At 37.0% G+C, this 22,093-nt stretch overlaps 1 protein-coding gene across 1 annotated transcript in view; it reads left to right on the top strand.

The window, feature by feature from the left end:
• LOC125933736 (phosphatidylinositol 3,4,5-trisphosphate 3-phosphatase TPTE2-like) overlaps positions 1-22,093 on the top strand; it is a 116,099-nt gene that overhangs the window by 49,756 nt on the left and 44,250 nt on the right. Inside the window, exons 11-13 of the mRNA XM_049646857.1 lie at positions 710-770; positions 1,602-1,683; positions 1,786-1,874. Of these exons, the coding sequence (XP_049502814.1) occupies positions 710-770; positions 1,602-1,683; positions 1,786-1,874 (232 nt within the window). The remainder of the gene's footprint in view (positions 1-709; positions 771-1,601; positions 1,684-1,785; positions 1,875-22,093) is intronic.

The following is a 22,093-nucleotide window of genomic DNA, read 5'->3' as shown; positions in this document are numbered from 1 at the left end:
ATAAATTTTTTTTTAACGTTTTTATTTATTTTTGAGACAGAGAGAGACAGAGCATGAATGGGGGAGGGTCAGAGAGAGAGAGGGAGACACAGAATCTGAAACAGGCTCCAGGCTCTGAGCAGTCAGCACAGAGCCCAACGCGGGGCTCGAACTCACATACCGCGAGATCATGACCTGAGCCGAAGTCAGACGCTTAACCGACTGAGCCACCCAGGCGCCCCAGTGTACATTTATAGTAGAGGTTAATCAGAGTAGTCAAGCACAACTTTGTAGGCTATTTGAAAACCATCAGTGGATGAGATGGGGCTTGGAATTTACATACTCTTATATTCCCTAAATCTCCCCTAAAAGCTGCCAAGTGAGGGACAAGTGAATAAAAGGTAATGACCAAGGGCACCTGGGTGCCTCAGTCAGTTAAGCATCCAACTGCTTTTTTTGGCTCAGGTCATGATCTCACAGTTCATGAGTTTTAGCCCCTTGTGCACTCTTAGTGCAGAGCCTGCTTGGGATTCTCTCTCTCTCTCTCTCTCTCTCTCTCCCTCTCCCTCTTTCTCTGCTCCTACCCCCCTCTTGTGCTCTCTCTCTCTCAAAATAAATAAATCAACTTCAAAAGAAAAAAAAAGGTTATGACCATCTCAGCTTCCTCCTAAGGAATGGTTTATGTTGGTGCCATGTGCATTTATGTAACATTTGTGCCTGTTTTTTCTAGGAAGTTGTGCGGTTCCTGGATACCAAACATCAAGACCACTATCAAGTCTATAATCTATGCAGTATGTACATAGTCAGATAGTTTGCTACCATCAACGGAAAGCAGATCACTGCATAAAAGAAGATGATTCTGCTTTTACATGTCATTTAATCATAAGTATTTGGTGGCGGTGGAAAGTGAGTTTGAAAATCTCTGTGTTGCACTGGCTCTATTTGGTAGGAAAAGACCGATCAACGGCATACATGCCCTGGTGAGGGAGGCAGGAGGCTTAAGTGGAGGCAGAGCCATGGGAGGTAGAATCTGCCCTAATGGTATTAGGTTTAGGAAAATACTTCTATTTTTCCTGCCAGCTCGTGTTTTGAAGACAGGCAATTCAACGAATACATTTCTAATTCACTAGGAGGGGGGTACGAGGAGAGCAAAGCCCAAATTAAAAACAAAATGCAAGTAGTCAATAAACAAGGGGAAATATGCTCAAAGAGCAAAACCCTGTAGAAAGCAGATTATATCCCAGTTTACTACTCTGCCTCTCTTGACTTTTCCTCTTCCTGTATATTAAATAGACATTTCCAGGAGGCAAGCACTCGGGTTGGCCACTTTTGCTTCTGCTCTGTGGTGTCTGTCTACCCTATGATAACATGAATAGCCTGATAGAAAATTAAAAGTAAGGTCTGTTAAACCCAAATAAGTTGTGCTTAGGTTACTCAAGGTGGACAAACCACTACTATCTCTGTTTTTCAGACTCTTAATATTCTTACAGCAGCAAGAGCCAGTCAGAAACCTTTTAAAGGTGGATAAGGAATTTATAATACAAAAGTACGACTTATTCATAACTTGATCCTTTACTATGTTATTAGACATAGAAACATGACCCATGCATCATTTCTTGTAGGTGAAAGAGACTATGATCCTAAGTACTTCCATTACAGGGTCCGGAGAATCATGATTGATGATCACAATGTCCCCACACTAAGGTAAGTTTTATGCCAAGTTGGCTGTCAAAAGAAAGCTAAATACCCTGGCCTTGATTTGGGGGTGTATTTTAATTCAACTAAAAATTTTGCATTTGAAATCAGTGAGATGTTGGCATTCACCAAAGAAGTAGATGAGTGGATGGCTCAAGATGACGAAAACATCATAGCAATTCACTGTAAGGGAGGCAAAGGTAAAAACTCTCTTTTTTCTAAATTTCTAAAATTTCTCTTTTTCTAAATGTTAATGCATTAAAGTACAAGAACAAGATATATACTGCTGTTAATTAGTATTAATAGTTATTCACATATTTAATAATTTTTTAAAAATATTTATTATTTATTTTTTGAGAGAGAAACAGAGACAGAGTGTGAGTGGGGGAGAGGCAGAGAGAGAGGGAGAGGGAGACACAGAATCCGAAGCAGGCTCCAAGCTCTGAGCTGTCATCACAGAGGCCAGTGTGGGGCTCAAACTCATGAACTATGGGATCATGACCTGAGCTGAAGTCAGATGCTTAATTGACTGAGCCACCCAGGCACCCCAGTTATTTTTTTTAACTTTATTTTTTTTAACTTTATTTTTTTGATGTTTATTTATTTTTGAAGGAGAGAGAGACAGAGAATGAAGGGGGAGGGGCAGAGAGAGAGGGAGACACAGAATCCGAAGCAGGCTCCAGGCTCTGAGCTGTCAGCAGAGAGCCTGACGTGGGGTTCGAACCCGTAAACCAGGAGGTCATGACCTGAGCCGAAGTCGGAGGATTAACCTACTGAGCCACCCAGTCGCCCCATAGGCATCCCAGTTATTAACATTTGTTGATGTTAGCTTCAAGACTGAAGGAAGCAAAGGAAAGAGGAAGGAGGGAGGATGGACGGTAAAGACTAAGGAAGGGAAGAAAATAGGAATAACAGAAGTAAGGAAGATTGAGCATATTTTTTTCTTGTTTCTGACTGCTTGCGTTTCTTCATTTTTGATTTGCCAAAATATCTATGAAAATAAAAACGTGTTTAATTTTAGAAACTCAGAACACTTTTATTGAAGATTGTTCTTAAATTTTGTGAGAACCTTTTAAAGTTAAGGAGCCAACAGTGATGCTATTTCAGAAACCAAAAATCAGTGGAATTTTTATAGCATAGAGATACAAAGAAGTTGATTTTGGTGAGGTAAAATGGAAAAAAAACTTTTGTAAATTCAATCAATTTAAGTCGAGTTAGATTTTTCTCTCATTCAGCTTTAGGCTTTAATAATCATCTAAGCATATTTTATAATTTTTGACAAAGAATTACATTTTTGGTGGGCTACAAAACAGTTTTTTATTGTATTCCAGGAAAACACAGTACTTTAAAACTGCCTTAAAAAGTAAAAAATAATAAAATAAAATAAAATAAAATAAAATAAAACTGCCTTATAGAATTGAGTAGAATCAAGTTTTAGTCTTACCTGAAAACTTATTTCAAGCCCATTAATTAGTAGGTAGATTCTGTCTTTAGTTCCATAGGTTGAAATATTCTGGATATGTAATTTATCATACCACGGAGAAATGAAGACCATAGGTGGAACCATACGGAATTGCCAGTTTTTGACCATCTTTTATTTACAAAAATGGTCATTTCACGTAGCTCAACCTAAAATATTATCTCTCATGCATGCAACTGGCTTCTGTTTTCTTTTCATTAAAGCTAATTCCCTGCTTGAAGGATAAACATTCATTTCAAATTTCATGTTTAAATTTTTTCTGAGGGGACTTAAAACTGTTCTGTGTTCACATGTCTTTCATTGACTTTCCTTTAGGATTGCTTGGGGGCTGGTATTCAGGTGGTAGGCACCAGAGTAGCCTCTTTTTTTCAAGTTTTCATTCATATTGATTTTGCTCTCTTCTTGGTGGCTGGTGCCTATACATTACCAGTAGTATCATGATAGTCAGAATATTTTACTATTGATTTATGAGACTACTTTAAAGCGGATGCTAATTTTTTAGTATAGTTGACACACAATGTTAAAATAAAAACACTAGTTTGAAAAGACCCATGCACCCCTATATACATTGCAGCATTATGTACAATAGCCAAGATCTAGAAGCAAGCCAAATGTCCATCAATAGATATTCATCTATTGATGAATGGACAAAGGAGATGTGTGTGTGTGTGTGTGTGTGTGTATACATACACATGCAATGGAATATTACTCGGCCGTAAAAAATGGATGCTGTTTTTTATTAGTAGTTTATATTATAAATATCTCCTCCCACTGTGTCTTTTAACTTGATTATGATTTATTTTGTCACAGAAACCATTCTACACTATGTTAATTAGCTTGGATTTAAATACAATTAAAAAAATAAATATAATTTTGCATGTAGTGAAATTTATCAGTGTGTGTGTTTTTGTGTGTGTGTGTGTGTGTGGTTATGTTTTGTGTGTGTGTGTGTGTGTGTGTGTGTGTGTGTGTGTGTGTATGTGGTTTGTGCTTTTTGTCATGTTTAAGAAATCCAGGCTGTACACTGAGTTAGTGAAGGTATTCTATTACTTATAAAATATTAAAGTTTTATTTTTTACACTTAGGCCTCTAATCTAATTGAGATTTGGGGAGGGAGGTGTTTTTGTTCATACGGACAGTTGTCCTTACCCCATATATAGCAGGCTCATTTATTCCCTCATTGACTTATAACCCCTTCTTAGTCATGTACCAAGTTTTGATAGAAGTTTGGGACTGTTTCTGAGTTCTTTATACCACACAACTGTAATTTTTTATGTAAAAAAAGTTTTTATTAAAGTATAGTTGATACAATATGTTACATTAGTTTCAGGTGTACAACGTACTAATTCGACAAGTCCATACATGATGCTATACTCCCAACAAGTGTAGCTACTGGTCCATCCCTATGCAATGCTTTCATGATACCTTTGACATTGCTTTACGATGCAATTGACTGTATTCCCTGTGCTGTACCTTTCATCCCCTTGACTTATTCATTCCATAACTGGAAGTCTGTATCTCCCACTCCCCTTCACCCATTTTACCCAAAGCCTCACTCCCTTCCCTTTGGCAATGACCACTTTGTTTTTTGTATTTATAGATCTGTTTCTGCTTTTTGTTTTTTACAGTCCACATTTAACTGAAATAATAGGTGTTTGTCTTCCCCTGATTTCTTCCACTCAGCAGAACACCCTCTAGGTCCCTCCATGTTGTCACAAATGGTATGACCTCATCCTTTTTATGGCCGAGTACTATTCCATTGTGTATATATGCCACCTCTTATTTATCTGTTCATCTATTTATGGGCACTTGGATTGCTTCCATACCTTGGCTATTGCAAATAATGCTTCAGTGACCAGGGGTGTGAATACATCTTTTTGAATTAGTGTTTTTGTGTTCTTTGGGTAAATACCAAGTAGCAAAATTACTGGATCATATGCCAGTTCTCTTTTTAAGGAACCTAAGGAATTTTAAGGAATTCTGTTTTGAGGAACCTCCATACTGTTTTCTGTGGTGGCTACACCAATTTACATTCTCACCAACAGTGCACAAAGTTTCCCTTTTCTCCACATCCTCACCAACACTTGTTATTTCTTTTTAATTCTAGCCATTTTGATAAGTGTAAGGTTATATCTAATTATGATTTTGATTTGCATTAACCTGATGATTAGTGATGTAGAACATCTTTTCATGTGTCTGTTGGCCATCTGTATGTCTTTGGAAAAGTGTTTATTCAGATTCTCTGCCTCTTTTTAAATCAAATTATTTGGGAGGGGGGTTCATATTGAGTTGTGTAAGTTATTTACATATTTTGGATATTAACACCTTATCAGATGTGACATTTGCAAATATCTTCTCCCATTCAGTGGGTTGGCTTTTCATTTTGTTGATGGTTTCCTTCATTGTGCAAAAGTTTATTTTGGTGTAGTCCCAAAGGTTTATTTTTGTTTTTGTTTCCCTTGCTTGAGGACACATATCTAGGAAGATGTTGCTATGGCTGATGTCAAAGAGCTTTCTGCCAATGTTTTCTTCAAGCAGTTTCATGGTTTCAGGTCTCACATTTGGATCTTTAATTCATTTTTAGTTTATTTTTGTGTATGGTATAAGAAAGTGGTCCAGTTTCATTCTTTCACACGTATCTGTCCAGTTTTCCCAAAACCATCTATTGAAAGCACTTTTTCCCATTGCACAGTCTTGTTTCCTTCATCCTAGATTAAGCTGTCTATGTTAAGTTTATGGTCACTTAAGTTTGTCATTCTAACAGCACTAAATTTGTGCTCCTCTCCCCCTCCCATGTTTTAGGTACACTGTGCCATACTCTACATTCTTTTATGTTGTGAATCCTTTGAGTGACTTTTATAGACACACTTAATTTCATTGCTTTTGTGCTTCTGACTTTTCTTACTCCTGCTTATGGTCTTTCCTTTCCACTCAAAAAGTACCCTTCAGCATTTCTTGTAGGGATGGTTTGCTGATTATAAACTCCTTTATCTTCTACTTGTCTGGGAAACTCTCTCTCCTTCTATTCTGAATGATAGCCTTGCTGGATGGAGTATTCTTGGCTGTGGGTTTTTCCTTTCCAGAACTTTGAATAGATCGAGCCACTCCCTTTTGGCCTGCAAAGTTTCTGCTGAAAAATCAGCTGAATAAAAGCAGCAAGCTTTTATTTATTTTTTATTTTTTAAAGTTTATTTATTTATTTTGAGAGAGAACAAGTTGGGGAGGAATAGAGAGAGGAGAGGGAGAGAATCTCAAGTAGGCTCCATGCTGTCAGCAGAAAGCTCGATACGGGGCTCAAACTCATGAACAGTGAGATCATGACCTGAGCTGAGATCAAGTGTCAGATGCTTAACTGACTGAGCTACCCAAGTGCCCCTCTTTTGCTTTTTTTTTTTTTTGAATGTTTATTCATTTTTCAGAGACAGAAAGAGACAGAGCATGAGTGGGCAAGGGGCAGAGAGAGAGGGAGAACACAGAATCTGAGGCGGGCTCCAGGCTCTAAGCTGTCAGCCCAGAGCCCAATGTGGGGCTTGAACTCACTGACAAGGAGATCATGATCTGAGCTGAAGTCAGATGCTTAACTTGCTGCTTTTAAAATTCTCTTTCTCACTACTTTTTGCCACTTTAATTACTATGTGTCTTGGTGTGGACCTCCTTGGGTTGATTTTGTTGGGGACACTCTGTGCCTTCTGGATCTGGATATCTGTGTCTTTTCCAGGATTTGGGAAGTTTCAGCTATTACTTCTTCAAATACATTTTCTGCCCCCTTGTCTCTCTCTTCTCCTTCTAGGATCCCTACAATGTGAATATTATTATGCTTGATGGTATCATTGATTTCCCTTAATATATTCTCATTTTTTATTAGTCTTTTTTCTTTATCCTGTTCAGCTTGGTTGGTTTCCATTACTCTGTCCTCCAGGTCACTGATCCATTCTTCTGCTTCCTTCAGTGTGCTGCTTATTCCCTGTTAGTGTACTTTTAATGTCAGTTATTGAGTTCTTCATCTCTGACCGGTTCTTTTTTATGTTTTCTGTCTCCTTACTGAGGGTCTCACTGAGGTCCTCCACTCTTTTCTCAAATCTAGTGAGTATCTTTATGACCATTTAATTTTTCTATTATGCATATTCCCTCTGTTTCATCTAGCTCGCTTGCTGTGATTTTGTCCCATTTTTTTCATTTGCAACATATTATTTTGTCTCCTCTTTTTGTCTGTCTAGTCTGTTCCTGTGCTAGGAAAGTCAGTTATGTCCCCTACTTTTGAAAGTAGTGACCCTATGAAGAAGAGATCCTGTAGTGCCCTGAGTGCAATGTCCCCTATTCACCAGAACCTGGTACCTCAGGGGTGTATCCTATGTGTGTCGCGTGTGCCCTACTGTCGTGTCTTGGCCAATTTGCCTTCAGTCCAGTTATCTACAATGGCTCTCTTTGCCTATTGTGGGCAGCGTTTCCTGTGGTCCAGTCTGGAGCCTTCTTGGGCTTGAGTTCAGTCAGACCAGGCATTTGCCAGAGATGCAGTAGCACCAAACTGTAGGGCACTTTCTCTGTATTGTCCCTGGAGAAGCTTTTATTGGTGGGCGGTACTAAAAGTCAGACCCGATATCTGCCCCCAGCCCACTGCTGGGGGCCACAGTCGAACTGTGTGTGTGTGGTTTTCTTTCCCTCTCCCTGGGCAGGAGTCCCTCTGGAGTGGTGCTGGCCCTGTCAGGGCTGCTTGTACACTGGCACCACGTTGGATGGACATCCAACAAGGGCGTGTTGGATGAGGTGGGCCCACGGAAGAAGCAGGTGGAGCGTGTGGTACCAGCAAGACCCATGCTAGCTCTCTGCTGGAGGGGACCTGCAGCCCCCTGAAACCTCCTTCTGGTGGGTCTGCAGAAGAGCCTGGGGTGAGGTGCACCGTTAGCAAAAGCAGAGTGGAAAGTGTTCCTGCTACACTGATTCCCCAGATGTTGTGTATCTAGGCTGGGGAGCTGGGGAGGGAAGCAGTACCTGTCAAGCTCTTTTGTTCTTGGAAAAGTCTACTGAAGATCCCTCCCCCTCCAGCATAGGCTCTGAGATGAGTAAACAAATCTCCCTCCCACACATCCGTTTTTCAAACTACTGTTTCTACTCTGTATCTCAGCTGAGCTGTTTGTTGTGCTGTCCCTTTAAGGAAGGGGACTCAGTTTCCTACAGCCCTCAAGATTTCCCTGAGCCTATCCAGTTGGCTTTTAAAGTTCTAGCTGTTAAGCCACACTGATTGTAAGAGCTAGTGAAGTTAGGCTCCTCTGGTTTTCAAAGCCAAATGTTAGGGAGATTCGTTTTCCCAGTGCAGGCCTCCCGTGCCTGGGGTGCCTGGTGGGGGATCTGCCCTTCTCCCCTCTCCACGCCACTGGTGTCCTTCCCTCCTACAGACAGTCCTGAGGGTTTTGGCTCCCAATCACTTCTCTGCCCTTCCTACCTTCTTCAATGTGGCCTCTTCTCTACATTTGACTGTGGAGAGACTGTTCTGCCAGTCTTCAGGTCATTTTCTGGTTTACTTACACTGTTGTGGGTGTTATCTAGGTGTATCTATGGGACAAATTGAGCCTAGGATCTTTCTACTCAGCCATCTTTCTCGGAAGTGTTTGGTTGTTTTTCAATAATAATTTCTACTTCATGGTGGTCTTGAATATTTTTTTAGTAGACACACAATGTTACATTATGGCCTTGTATATCTTTGTTAAATTCATTCCTAGACACACTGCTCCTGCAAATGGAAGCTGGTTTTTCATGTTACATTTGGATCATTTCCACTTTTTACTATTATGGATGATGTTGCCATTATAAATGTATGTTCCTTGTTGCACTTGTACCCCCATTTCTGTTGATTATGTAACTTGGACTGTAAGTTTTGTATTTAGGGTAACGAATCACAGACTTAAATAGACGATGTCCAAAAACAGTTGTACCAATTTCTACTCCACTGGCAGTGTATGAAGGTTCCATGTTCCATCTCTTTACACAACAGTTGGAATCTTAGTCTTAATATTTTTAGCCACTGACTGGGTGTATAGTTGAATCTCATTATGGGTTTAATTTGCATTTCTTTTATTACTAACCAAATTAAGAAAGTTTTCACAGGCTTATAGGCACTTGAATATCCTTTGTTATGAAGTAACTCTAATATCCTTGCCCTTTTTTTTCTCCTGACCCACTTTTCTCCTGAATTTCTGTTTTTTTCCAATTGACTTTAGGAGTTCTTTATGTATTCCGGATTTCAACCCTGTTATTTGTTTTATGTACTGCAAGAATCATTTTCCACTCTGTATTTTAACTTTTCTGTATCTTAGGAATATCCTTCGGTTAACAGACATTCTTTGTTCTAACATAGTCTATATCATTCTTTCTCTTTATAAGGTTAGTGGTTTTGTGTCCTGATTAAGAAATCTTTCCCTCAGTTTAAAAAGACATTCTCCTATGATATCTTATAGACAGTTTATTCTATTTGGAATTGATTTTTATGTGTGGTATAAGACAGGGGTCAAGTTTCATCCTTTCCCTATGGCTGTTTTGGCACACTGATTGGAAAGACATTTCTTTACTGCTCTGAGGGTCATGGTTCAGTCTCTGTAGTTTCTGTTCTGTTCATTGATTTTCATCTATCCATGTGCCTGTCACACAACCACCCTACTTATCATAGTTTTCTACTAAGTCCTGATTTCCAGTCAAAGGAGTCCACCCATCTTGTCCTTTCTCACAACTGTTTGGGGTTTTTTAGGCCATCTGTATTTCCATATAAATTTTTAAATCAGCTAGTCAAGTTACATACATACCCCTGATGTTATTTTGTTTGAAATTATGTTGAATCTGTAGATAAAAAGGAATTGAAATCTTTACAATACCGAATCTTCCAACCCATGAATGGAATTTCTCCTCATTTAATTAGGACTTCTTCAATCTGTCTTCATAATGCTTTTTTCATTTTCTGTACAAATACCTTGTATATTTGGGGGAGGGAACCTGGCGGGCTCAGTCGAAAGAGCAAGAACTCTCGATCTTAGGGTTGTGAGTTTGAGCCTCACGTTGGGGGCAGAGATTACTAAAAACTAAATTAACTTTTATTTATTTATTTATTTATTTTAAATTTTTTTTTAAATGTTTATTTATTTTTGAGACAGAGAGAGACAGAGCATGAACAGGGAAGGGGCAGAGAGAGAGAGGGAGACACAGAATCGGAAGCAGGTTCCAGGCTCTGAGCCATCAGCCCAGAGCCTGATGCGGGGCTCGAACTCACAGACCGCAAGATCATGACCTGAGCTGAAGTCGGATGCTTAACCGACTGAGCCACCCAGGCGCCCCTAAATTAACTTTTTTTTAAAAAAAGAAAGCTTGTATATTTTTGGTTAGATTTATTTCTAGATATCTTTGATACTATTATAAATGATATCCCTTAAAAATTTTTATTTTCTAAATGTTTATTGTTGCTCTGGAATGCAATTGATCTTATTAACCTTCAATTAACAACCTCGCCAAACTTTCTTTTTTTCTTTGAATATAATTTATTGTCAAATTGGCTTACATACAACACCCAGTGCTCATCCTAACAGGTGCCTTCCTCAATGCGCATCACCCATTTTCCCCGCTCCCCCATCCCCCCATCAACTCTCAGTTCTCTGTTTTTAAGAGTCTCTTATGGTTTGCCTTCCTCTCTCTCGGTTTGTAACTATTTTTTTTCCCCTTCCCTTCTCCCATGGTCTTCTGTTTAGTTTCTCAAGATCCACATATGAGTGAAAACATATGATGTCCTTCTCTGGCTGACTTATTTCTTTCAGCATAATGCCCTCCAGTTCCACCCATGTTGCTGCAAATGGCAGGATTTCATTCTTTCTCATTGCCAGGTAGTATCCCATCGTATATATGAACCACATCTTCTTTATCCATTCATCAGTTGGTGGACAGTTAGGCGCTTTCCTTCACCAAACTTTCTTATTCTAATTTATCCAGAAATGCTTTTGGATTTTATGGTACATGATTAGATCGTGTGAAAATAATGAATTGTAATTTTTCCTCTTCAATTTTTTTTTTTCTAGCACTGGCTAGAATCTTTGATCCTCTGTTGAATTAGAAGTGGTGATGGTACTCATCCTTGTTCTGTTCCTGCTCTCAGCAGAAAAGTTGCCAGGTCTCTCACCAATGAATTTAGGGTATGCGTGTGTGTGTGTGTGTGTGTGTGTGTGTGTGTGTGTTAGATACTCTTTATCAGATTAAGAAATACCTTTAATTTGCTAAGTTTTTATCATGAGTAGATTTTTATCAGACAGTTTTTCTGAGTCCTGAAGATGATATAAGTTTTACCTTATTCTACTAATCTGATCGCATTGGTTGAGTATCTTTGTATTCCTAGAAGAGACACAATTTTGTTGTGCTCTATTATTTTGCATAAATTGGTGGATATTTAATTTTAATTAAAATTTAATCTTAAGAATTTTTGTATCCAGGCCATAAGTATGATTGGCTATGCTTTTCTTTTCTCATAATATTCTTTTCAAATTTTGGCTTCATAAACCAGAATTGGGTTGTGTTTCCTCTTTTTTTTTTTAATTCCCTGGGTGAGTTTGTATAAATTGACATTTTTTTTCTTTAATGTGGCATTCTCTAGTGAAGCCACATTGGCCTCCGTGTGGGGGTTTGGCCTCATTTTCTTTGTGAGGAAGTTGTAAAATTGTGGTTTAATTTCTTTATTAGATACAGAATTATTTGTAATTGTATTTATTCTGCACATTTTGGTAGGGTGCATTTTTCCAAGCACATGTCTATTTTATCTAAATTTTCAAATGTCCTGGCATCAGTTGGTTCAAAATATCAGTGTATTCTAATGTCTACTATAGTGCTCCCTTTTTCATTCCTTATATTACTTTCTTGGTGCCTTCTCTTTGTTTCCTTTGATTAGTCTCATCAGCGATATATCGATTTTATTAGTCCTTTCAAAGTACCAAGTTTTTTTACTTTATTGATTCTCTTGTTTGTCTTCTACTTCATTAATTACAATTGTTTAGTGTTTCCTTTCTTCCATTTTCTTTGGTTTAATTTGTTCTTGTTTTTTAACTTCTTTAGAGGGATGATGAACTCACAGATTTTCGGCTTTTTGTTTTCTATTTAGTATTTCAGGCTATAAATTTCCCTCTAAGAATTTCTTTAGTTTCATCCCACAAACATTTATATGTAGTATTTTTTATCAGTATTCAAAATATTTTCTAATTTCCATTGTACTTCTTTCTTTGACCCATGTATTACATAGGAGTACACTTTCTTATTTTTAAACACAGAAGTATTTGTAATTCTCTTTTAGCAACTGATTTCTGGTTGTATTCCATTGTGGTCAGAGAGCATATTACATATTTTTTTTAGTTCTTTGAAATTTGTTTATACTTGCCACAATTTGGTCAATTTTATCAAATGTTTTTTGTGCACTTGAAAGTGTATTATGCTTTGGTATGAACAGTTTTCTGTATCCATTAGGTCATTTGTTAATTGTTTTATTCAAATCTTCTGTTTATTCAAATCTTACTGACATTTTATTTTGGTTTGATTGAAATTTTACAATATAATACCTTTCTCCCCTGACCCCACCATTAGCTTGGAAGTCATACATTATTTTGATATTCCTTTTTGATATTCCTGTAGTAATTATATTAAAGATTTCAACCTATACCCTCCATTTAGCTATTGATTTTCTTATGTTGACCTTGTAGCAATCTACCTGAACTCTCATTAATTTTAGGAGTTAGCTTGTAGATTTACTTTTTTTTTTCTAATCTGCAAGTAATGAAAGTTTGTTTCTTCTATTTTTATCCCTATATGTCTTGCTTCTTTTCTTAGTGCACTAAGCCCTGTAGTATGTTAAGTAGGAGCAGTGAATAATGGACATTTTATTTAGTTCTTGGCTTTAAAGGGAGCACTATCAACATTTCATCATTAATATGATGTACAGATTTCCTGCTATCCGATAGTAGAGCATTTCCATGAACTTTTGTAAGCCAAAATGGTGTAAAACGAAGAAGCAATTGGCATTAATTTATATGGAAAATTTTTGCAGCATTCCAAGACCTGAAAAAATAACCTGTCTTAGACTTTTCTGGTACCTTAGGGCACATCTTGATAATGGAGGCACAAAATAAATCACGATAAAGCACAGATGCTCACAGACACAGTTCAAAGCTCTGGTGGCTTGATGCCAAGTGTAGTTCCCAGGGAAGGACCTGGGCGATGTCACTCTCACTGCTCAGAGTGTGTGCTGCCTCTGTAAATAGTCCCTGCAAAACAAATGTGGAACAGTATTTTTGCTTTTTCCCTTTTTTTTTTTTTAATAAAAGTGAAAATCCTTTTTGGATTTTTTTTTGGGTAGCAAAATAGGTACTAATGTAGATTTTTCATAAAAGCTATGTGGCATCATGCAAACTTGTGTAAAATGGGGGTTCCCTATACCTGGGAAGGTATTTTGGTAGATTCCCTTCATCAAGCTAAAGAAGTTTCCTAGTTTTTCTTAGCTCTTAAAATTATGAATATATGCTGAATTTTAGTAAATGGTTTTCTCTATGTTCATTGAGATGATTGCAAGGTATGTCTCCCTTAATCTGTAAGTATGATAAATTACATTAATATAGGTGTCTGATATAAGAAGATTCTCTGGGTGTCTGGGTGGCTCAGTCAGTTGAGCGTCAGGTCATGATCTGTCTCAGATTCTGTGTCTCCCTCCCATGCTTTCTGCCCTTCTCCCACTCACGCTTGCTCTCTCTCTCTCAAAAATAAATAAACCCTACAAAATTTTTAAAAAGTGAGGATTCTTGCATTTCTGAGATAAATGGCACTTGGTATTGTTATATATTTTTTCTATTGCTGGATTCACTTGACAAATACTTTAAGTTTTAACATCTATGTTCCTCAGTGACATTGGTATAAAATTATCTTCTATTGTATTTTTGTAGTATTGGCATTTGTTATACTGGTGTTAGTAAATAAGCTAAAATTTTTTCTCTTCTCTACTATGATCTAAAAGATTTTATAAAAGACAGGAATTATTTCTTCCTTATAGATTTGGTAGCAATCTCGTCTTGTCCTCTTGGAGGGAGGTAGTAAGAAAAACTATAAATATTTTCAACACAGTGTTATTGTTTTATTCAGATTTTCCCTTTTTGAGTCAGTTTAAAAAATTTTTTTTAATGTTTATTTATTTTTGAGACAGAGAGAGATAAAGCATGAATGGGGGAGGGTCAGAGAGAGAGGGAGACACAGAATCCGAAGCAGGCTCCAGGCTCTGAGCCATCAGCACAGAGCCCGACGCGGGGCTCAGACTCACAGACCATGAGATCATGACCTGAGCCAAAGTCAGACGCTTAACCAACTGAGCCACCCAGGCGCCCCGTGAGTCAGTTTTTTAAACTGATACTGTCTTGAAAATGATTGACCTAAAGTTATTCTTACAATGTTTTTGAATTTCTACTGTACAGTACTTTGCCCTTTTATTTCTAATATTTATGTCTCCTCTTCTAAAAATCAGTTTTATAAGAGATTTGTGTATTCATTTTTTGAAGAAAAAACTATTTTGTTTTCTGTTTCATTAAGTTATTCTTTAATGCTTATTTCATTTTTTGACTTTAGTAGATTTATTTTCTTTTACTACTCTCTTGAATTGAAAACTTAGCTAATTAAATTTTAGTTTTTTAGCTGTATGACTTATTTAAAGTTTATGGGTTTTTTTTGTTAATACTGCTTTAGCTGACTTTCAGTTGTTTTATACTGACTACTTTTGTTGTTTTTTTTTAGTTTTTTAAAATTCATGATTCTACTAATTCTCCTAAAAATCATTCTCCTGAAAATCATCTGATTTTTAAACACAGAGATTACCTAGAAGTGATTTTTAAACATCTGGATTATTTAAAAATTACTTATTTTAAATTCCCTAGTGTTGGAGCACCTGGGTGGCTCAGTCAGTTGAATGTCTGACTCGTGATTTCAGCCTGGGTCATGATTCCAGGGCGGTGGGATCGAACCCAATGTTGTATTGAAATTTTCAACCGGATTCTGAGGGAACCAGGAAAAGGAACTGACTGGCAACAAATAGAAATGTCTTGGCTGCATTGAGGGTCCAGCTTGAGTGTTAAACTGTTCCTTTATATTACCAGTGTGAAAAGTTGTATGATTTTTCTCCAGCGGTTCTCTGTACTCTGGTGTCTCTACATTTCTGGTGTAGGAACAGGGGAAGTAGGTGCCCGAACCGAGCCAGGGTTAGACTTTTACAGAGTGTGGGTACAGAACCCAGAAACAAGAAAGGTAGTGATTTTTCAGTGTTGACAAAACCAACAGTGAAATCGTCTACCATGCATCGAGGTGGATGAGGGAGTGGTCATGGGACTGGATGTCATGATAAATTGGAAGACCAGATAGTCATTCATTTATGCATTTAGCACCAGATACTGTGAAGTGCAGGGTATGTGAAAGTGTATGAAGCACACACGTGCCCTGCTCCCATGGAGACCACAGTCTATTGTTTACAAAGAAAATATGTATTAAATGGCGATTTGTGTAATAGAAACAAATAAGAGGATAAGAAGAATACGAAGTGGGGAAGAGGTTGCTAATTTGACATATAAATAGATGATCAAGAAGTCTCACCAATAAAATGACATTTGAGCAGATGCCATACAAGGAGTACCCTGAGAATACAAGAAAGTATGAAGTGTATCATGGGACTATCAAAGACATAAATGAAATCTACCAGAACTTAGAAAAGTCATATTTGGCCTGAGTAACCACGGCTTTTCTTCATCTATGTGTATACAACCAATCCTTTTAAGTATATCTGCCTTAGTATTTTTGCCTGAATTAACACCAAAGCTAATGGCTTACGGTTTGGGAAATGTACCACCTCCTGATTTTCAAAGTAGGAAATGAAGTCAGCTCTAAGTGACAGCACTTCTCATGTTCTTCACCGTGAAGAATATCCAGTGATGGTGAGCAATCTCTTGTGTAAATTTATTCATTCAGGAATTTTAAGTTTTCTAGAATGTAAGTGCATGGGAATTTAACCAAGAATTTTCAGATTCCTTAGCTGTCTTTTACAGATGTGTTTCACCAATGTTTAGTCTTTTCAACTAGATTTTTTTTCCTGTTTGAAAGACTGAGGGAAAAAAAAAAAGGTTGAAAAGTTCCAATTATCAAAACATAATGATTCTCTTGTTGGGATGAGCACTGGGTGTTATATGTGGGGGATAAATCACTGGATTCTACTCCTGAAAAGATTGCACTATATGCTAACTAACTGCCACGTAAATTAAAAATAAATAAGTAGGGGTGCCTGGGTGGCTCAATTGGTTAAGCGTCTGACGGGCTCAGGTCAGGATCTCGCGATTCATGAGTCTGAGCCTGAGTCGGGCTCTGTGCTGACAGACAGCTCAGAGCCTGGAGCCTGCTTCAGATTCTGTGTGTGTCTCTCTCCCTCTGCCTCTCCCCCACTTGTATTCTCCCTCCCCCACCTCTCAAAAATAAATAAACACTATATATATATAGATAGATATAGATATAGATATAGATATAGATATAGATATATAGATATAGATATAGATATATATAGATAAAAGCACAGGCTTTGAAATAAAATATCTGGGTTCACATCTCAACTATGCAATTAAATAATTGTGTGGCATTGCATGAATTACTTAAAATCTCCCTGCCTTTGTTTTCTAATATTTCTTTCTTTTCTTTTTTTAAACGTTTATTAATTTTTGAGACAGAGAGAGACACAGCATGAGCAGGGGAGGGGCAGAGAGAGAGGGAGACACAGAATCGGAAGCAGGCTCCAGGCTCTGAGCCATCAGCCCAGAGCCCGACGCGGGGCTCGAACTCACGGACCGCGAGATCGTGACCTGAGCCGAAGTCGGCCGCTCTACCGACTGAGCCACCCAGGCGCCCCTGTTTTCTAATATTTCTAAAATGTGATGCTGAAATACAGACCTCCTAGTCCTATTGTGGAGATTAAATGAAATGTGGAAAGTACCAGACAGGAGGTGGCAACAGCTCAATAATATTGGCCATTATTATTGTCCCTCAGACCTACACTTGTCAACTTTTAACAGCAGACTTATCTTTCTTTAGTCTTTTTCTAGTAAATATGCAATCAGCATGTTTTTATTTATAGAGGTGAATGTCTAAGCTTCTCTAGCTCTTTCAAAGTGGTTTAATGGATGCTACAAGGTACATCTTTCTTTGAGATATTAATTATATCAGGTGAGGCACCGTATCAAACTGGCAAAACTGGAAAAAGATTTTGACTTGAATATCTTGAAGAAGACATTCTTTTAGTTACATTTTTTTTCTTTTATTGAAGTATAGTTGACACACAATGTTACATTAGCTTCAGGTACACAACATACTGATTTTGGCAAGTGTATACATTATGCTGTGTTTATCACAAGTGGAGCTAGCTACAATCTGTCAAAATACAATGCTATTACAATACTGTTGGCTATATTCCCTATGCTGTACCCTTTATCCTGTGACTTGTTCATTTCATAAGTGGCAACCTGTACCTCCTACAGGATACCTTTGCTATCCCTTTACCCCCTCTTTTCTGGGAACCATCATTTGGTTCTCTGTATTTATGAGTCTGTTTCTGCCTTACATTCATCCATTTATGTTTTGTTTTTTAGATTCCACGCATAAATGAAATTATGTGGAATTTGTCTTTCTCTGTATGACTTATTTCACTAAGCATGATATACTCTAAGTCCAACCATATTGTTGCAAATGGCCAGATCTTCCTTTTATGACCAGATAATATTCCATTGTATGTTTATACCACCTCTGAATCCATTTATTATGGATAGATACTTGAGCTGCTTCCATATCTTGGCTAACGTAAATAATGCTGCAATATACATAGGGGTGCATCAATGTTTATAGCAATGCTATCAACAATAACCAAATTATGGAAAGAGCCCAAATATCCATAGACTGATAAATGGATTAAGAAGATGTGGCGCGCATATATATATATATATATATATATATATATATAATAGAATATTCTCCTCAGTGATCAAAAAGAATAAAATCCTGCTATTTGCAATAACATGGTTGGAACTAGACTGTATTATGCTAAGTGAGATAAGTCAGGGAAAGACAAATCTCCTATGATTTCACTCATATGTGGAATTTGATCAACAAAACAGATAAACATAGGGGAAGGGAAGGAAAAATAAGATAAAAACAGAGAAGGAGGCAAACCATAAGAGACTCTCAAGTACAGAGAACAAACTGAGGGTTGCTGCGGGGGGTGGGGGGGAATGGGTGGGGGGATGGGCTAAATGGATGATGGGCATTAAGGAGGGCACTTGTTGGAATTAGCCCTGGTTGTTACATGCAAGTGATGAATCACTGGGTTCTACTCCTGAAACCAATACTGCATGGTATGTTAACTTGAATTTAAATAAATAAATGAAAAATAAATAAATATAAGGGTGCAGATATATTTTCAAATTAGTGTTTTTGTGTTCTTTGAGGCAATACCCAGAAGTAGAATTATTGGGTCATATGGTAATTCTATTTTTAATTTTGTGAGGAATCTCCATCCTGTTTTTCACAGTGGCTGCACCAACTTACATTCTCACCAACAGTGCCTAAGGATTCCTTTTTTTCCACATTCTTACCAACACTTTTTATTTTTTCTCTTTTTGATTCTAGCCACCCTGACAGGTATAAGGTGATATGTCACTGTGATTTTGATTTGCATTTCCCTGATGATGAATGATGTTGAACATCTTTTCATGTGTCTATTGGCCATCTGTAGGTCTTTTTGGAAAAATATCTATTCAGGTTCTCTACCCATTGTTTAATCAGATTGTGGTTGTTGTTGTTGTTGTTGTTGTTGTTGAGTTGTATAGGTTCTTTATATATTTTGGGTATTAACCCCTTATCAGATATATCATTTGCAAATATCTTCTCCCATTCAGTAGGTTGGCTTTTCAATTTATTGATGATTTCCTTCACTATGGAAATTCTTTTCATTTTGGTTTAACTCCAATAGTTGTGTTTGTTTTTTGGTTTTAAGGGTTTTTTTGTGTGTTTTTGACTTCTAAGATTTTATTTAAATTCAAGTTAACATATAATGTAGTATTGGTTTCAGGAGTAGTATTTAGTGATTGCTTTTGTTTCCCTTGCCTAGGAGACATATGTAGAAAAATGTTGCTAAGGCCAATGTCAGAGGGTTTACTGCCTACATTTTCTTCCAGGAGTTTTATGGTTTCAGGACTCACATTTCGGTCTTTAAGCCATTTTGAGTTTAGTTTTGTGTATGGTGTAAGAAAGTGGTCCAGTTTCATTCTTTTTCATGTAGCCGTGCAGTTTTCCCAACAGCATTTGTTGAAGAGACTAGACTGTCTTTTCCCCATCGTATATTTTTGCCTCATTTGTCATTAATTAACTGACCCTGTGAGCATGGGTTTATTTCTGGATTCTTTTTTTTCTGTTCTATTGGTTTATGCGTCTATTTTTGTGCCAGTACCACACTGTCTTACATAGTACAGCTTTATAGTATATCCTGAAATCTGGGATTGTGATACCTCCAGCTTTGTTCTTTCTCAAGATTGCTTTAGCTATTCAAGGTCTTCTGTGGTTCCATACAAATTTTAGGATTATTTGTCCCAGTTCTCTGAAAAACGTTGTTGGTATTTTGATAGGGATTGCATTAAATCTGTAGACTGCTTTGGGTACTACGGACATTTTAACAATATTAATTCTTCCAATCTATGAGTATAGAATATCTTTCCATTTGTTTGTGGTGTCTTCAATTTCTTTCATCAACATTTTATAGTTTTCAGAGTGCAGATCTTTCACCTCCTTAAGGGTTAAGTCTATTCCCAGGGCTTTTTAAATGATTTTTGATGCAACTGTAAATAAAGTTGTTTTCTTAATGACTCTTTTTGCTACTTTGTTATTAGGGTATATAAGAACAACCAATTTCTGTGTATTAATTGTGTATCCTGCAACCTTAGGGAATTCATTTATCGGTTCTAATAGTTTTTGATGGGATCTGTAGGATTTTCTGTATATAGTATCGTGTCATTTGCAAATAATGAGTTTTACTTCTTCCTTACCAATTTGGATGCCTTTTATTTCTATTCTGCCTGATTGCTGTACCTAGGGCTTCCAGTACTGTGTTGAATAAAAGTGGCAAAAGTGGACATCCTTGTCTTGTTCCTGATAGAGGAAAAACTCTCAGTTTTTTTACCATTGAGTAGAAGGTTAGCTGTGGGTTGTTCATATGTGGCCTTTATTATGTTTGTGCATGTTTCCTCTAAGCCCACTTTGTTGAGAGTTTTTATTATGAATGAATGTTAAATTTTGTCAAATGCTTTTTCTACATCTATTGAGATGATCTTGATTTTTATTCTTCGTTTTGTTGATGTGGTATATCATGTTGACTAATTTGCAGATATTGAACCATCTTCGCATCCCCAGAATAAATCCCACTTGATTATGGTGAATGATCCTTTTAATGTGTTGTTGAATATAGTTTACTAATATTTTGTTGAGGGTCTCTGCAACTACATTCATCAGGGATATTGGCCTGTAGTTTTGTTTTCTTTTCCTTTTCTTCTTCTTTTTTTTGTTTGGTTTTGGTATCAGGGTAATGCCAACCTTGTAGTATATATTTGGAAAGTTTCCTTCCTCTACTATTTTTTGGAATAGGTTGAGGAAAATAGATATTAATGCTTCTGTAAATGATTAGTGGAATTTACCTGTGAATCCATCTGGTTCTAGACTTTAGTTTGTTGGTAGTTTTTTTTTTTATTACCAATTCAATTTAGTTACTTATAATTGGTCTGTTTAGATTTTCTTTTTCTTCCTCATTCAGTTTTAGAAGATTGTATGATTCTATGAATTTTTTTCATTTCTTCTAGATTATTTGTTGACATATAATTTTTTTGTAATACTCTTACAATCCTTTATATCTCTGTCGTGTCAGTTCTTAACTACTCTTTTGTTTCTGACTTTATTCATTTGGGTCCTATCTCTTTCTTTCTTGAAAAGTCTAGCTAAAGTTTTGTCAATTTTTTTTTATCTTTTTAGGGAACCAGCTCTCCATTTCATTGATCTTTTCTATTTCTTTTTTAGTGTCTATTTTGTTTATTTTTGCTCAAATATTTATTATGTCCTTCCTTCTACTAGCTTTGGGCTTATTCTTTTTCTAACTCTTTTAGGCACAAGGTTGAGTTGTTTGTTTTAGATTTTCCTTATTGTTCTTTTTCTAACTCTTTTAGGCACAAGGTTGGGTTGTTTGCTTTAGACTTTCCTTATTTCTGGAGGTTTGTTTGTATTGCTATAGGACTTGTCTCTTAGAACTGCTTTTGCTACATCCCAAAGACTTGGGACTGTTGTGTTTTCATTGTTATTTGTTTCCATGCATTTTATTTCTCCTCTGATTTCTTCATTGACCCATTGGATATTTAGTACCGTGTTATTTTGCCTCCATATGTTTGTCTTTTTCCACTTTCTTTCTTGTGACTGGTTTCTAGTTTCATACTGACGTAGTCCAAAGGATGCATGATGTAATGTCAGTCTTCTTAAATTTAGTAAGGGTGTGTGTGTGCGCGCGTGTGTGTCTGTGTGTGCATGTGAGTGTGTGTGTGTGTGTGTGTGTGTGTGTGTGTGTGGCCTAATATGGGATCTTTTCTGGAGAATTTTTCATGTGTATTTGAAAAGAATGTGTATTCTGTTGATCTTGGACGGAATGGTTTATATATCTGTTAAGTCCATTTGGTCTAACGATGTCATTCGAAGATACTGTTTTTGTATGCATTTTCTGCTTGGTTAATCAGTCCATCAATGTAGGTGTTACAGTCTCCTATTAATGTATAATTATCAGTTTATCCCTTTATGTCTGTTAATATTTGTCTATTTAACTGCTCCAATGTTGGCTGC

The sequence above is a fragment of the Panthera uncia genome (assembly GCF_023721935.1).
Source record: "Panthera uncia isolate 11264 chromosome A1 unlocalized genomic scaffold, Puncia_PCG_1.0 HiC_scaffold_16, whole genome shotgun sequence".
Taxonomy (NCBI): Eukaryota; Metazoa; Chordata; class Mammalia; order Carnivora; family Felidae; genus Panthera; species Panthera uncia.
This window is presented reverse-complemented; position numbering and strand designations above follow the sequence as displayed.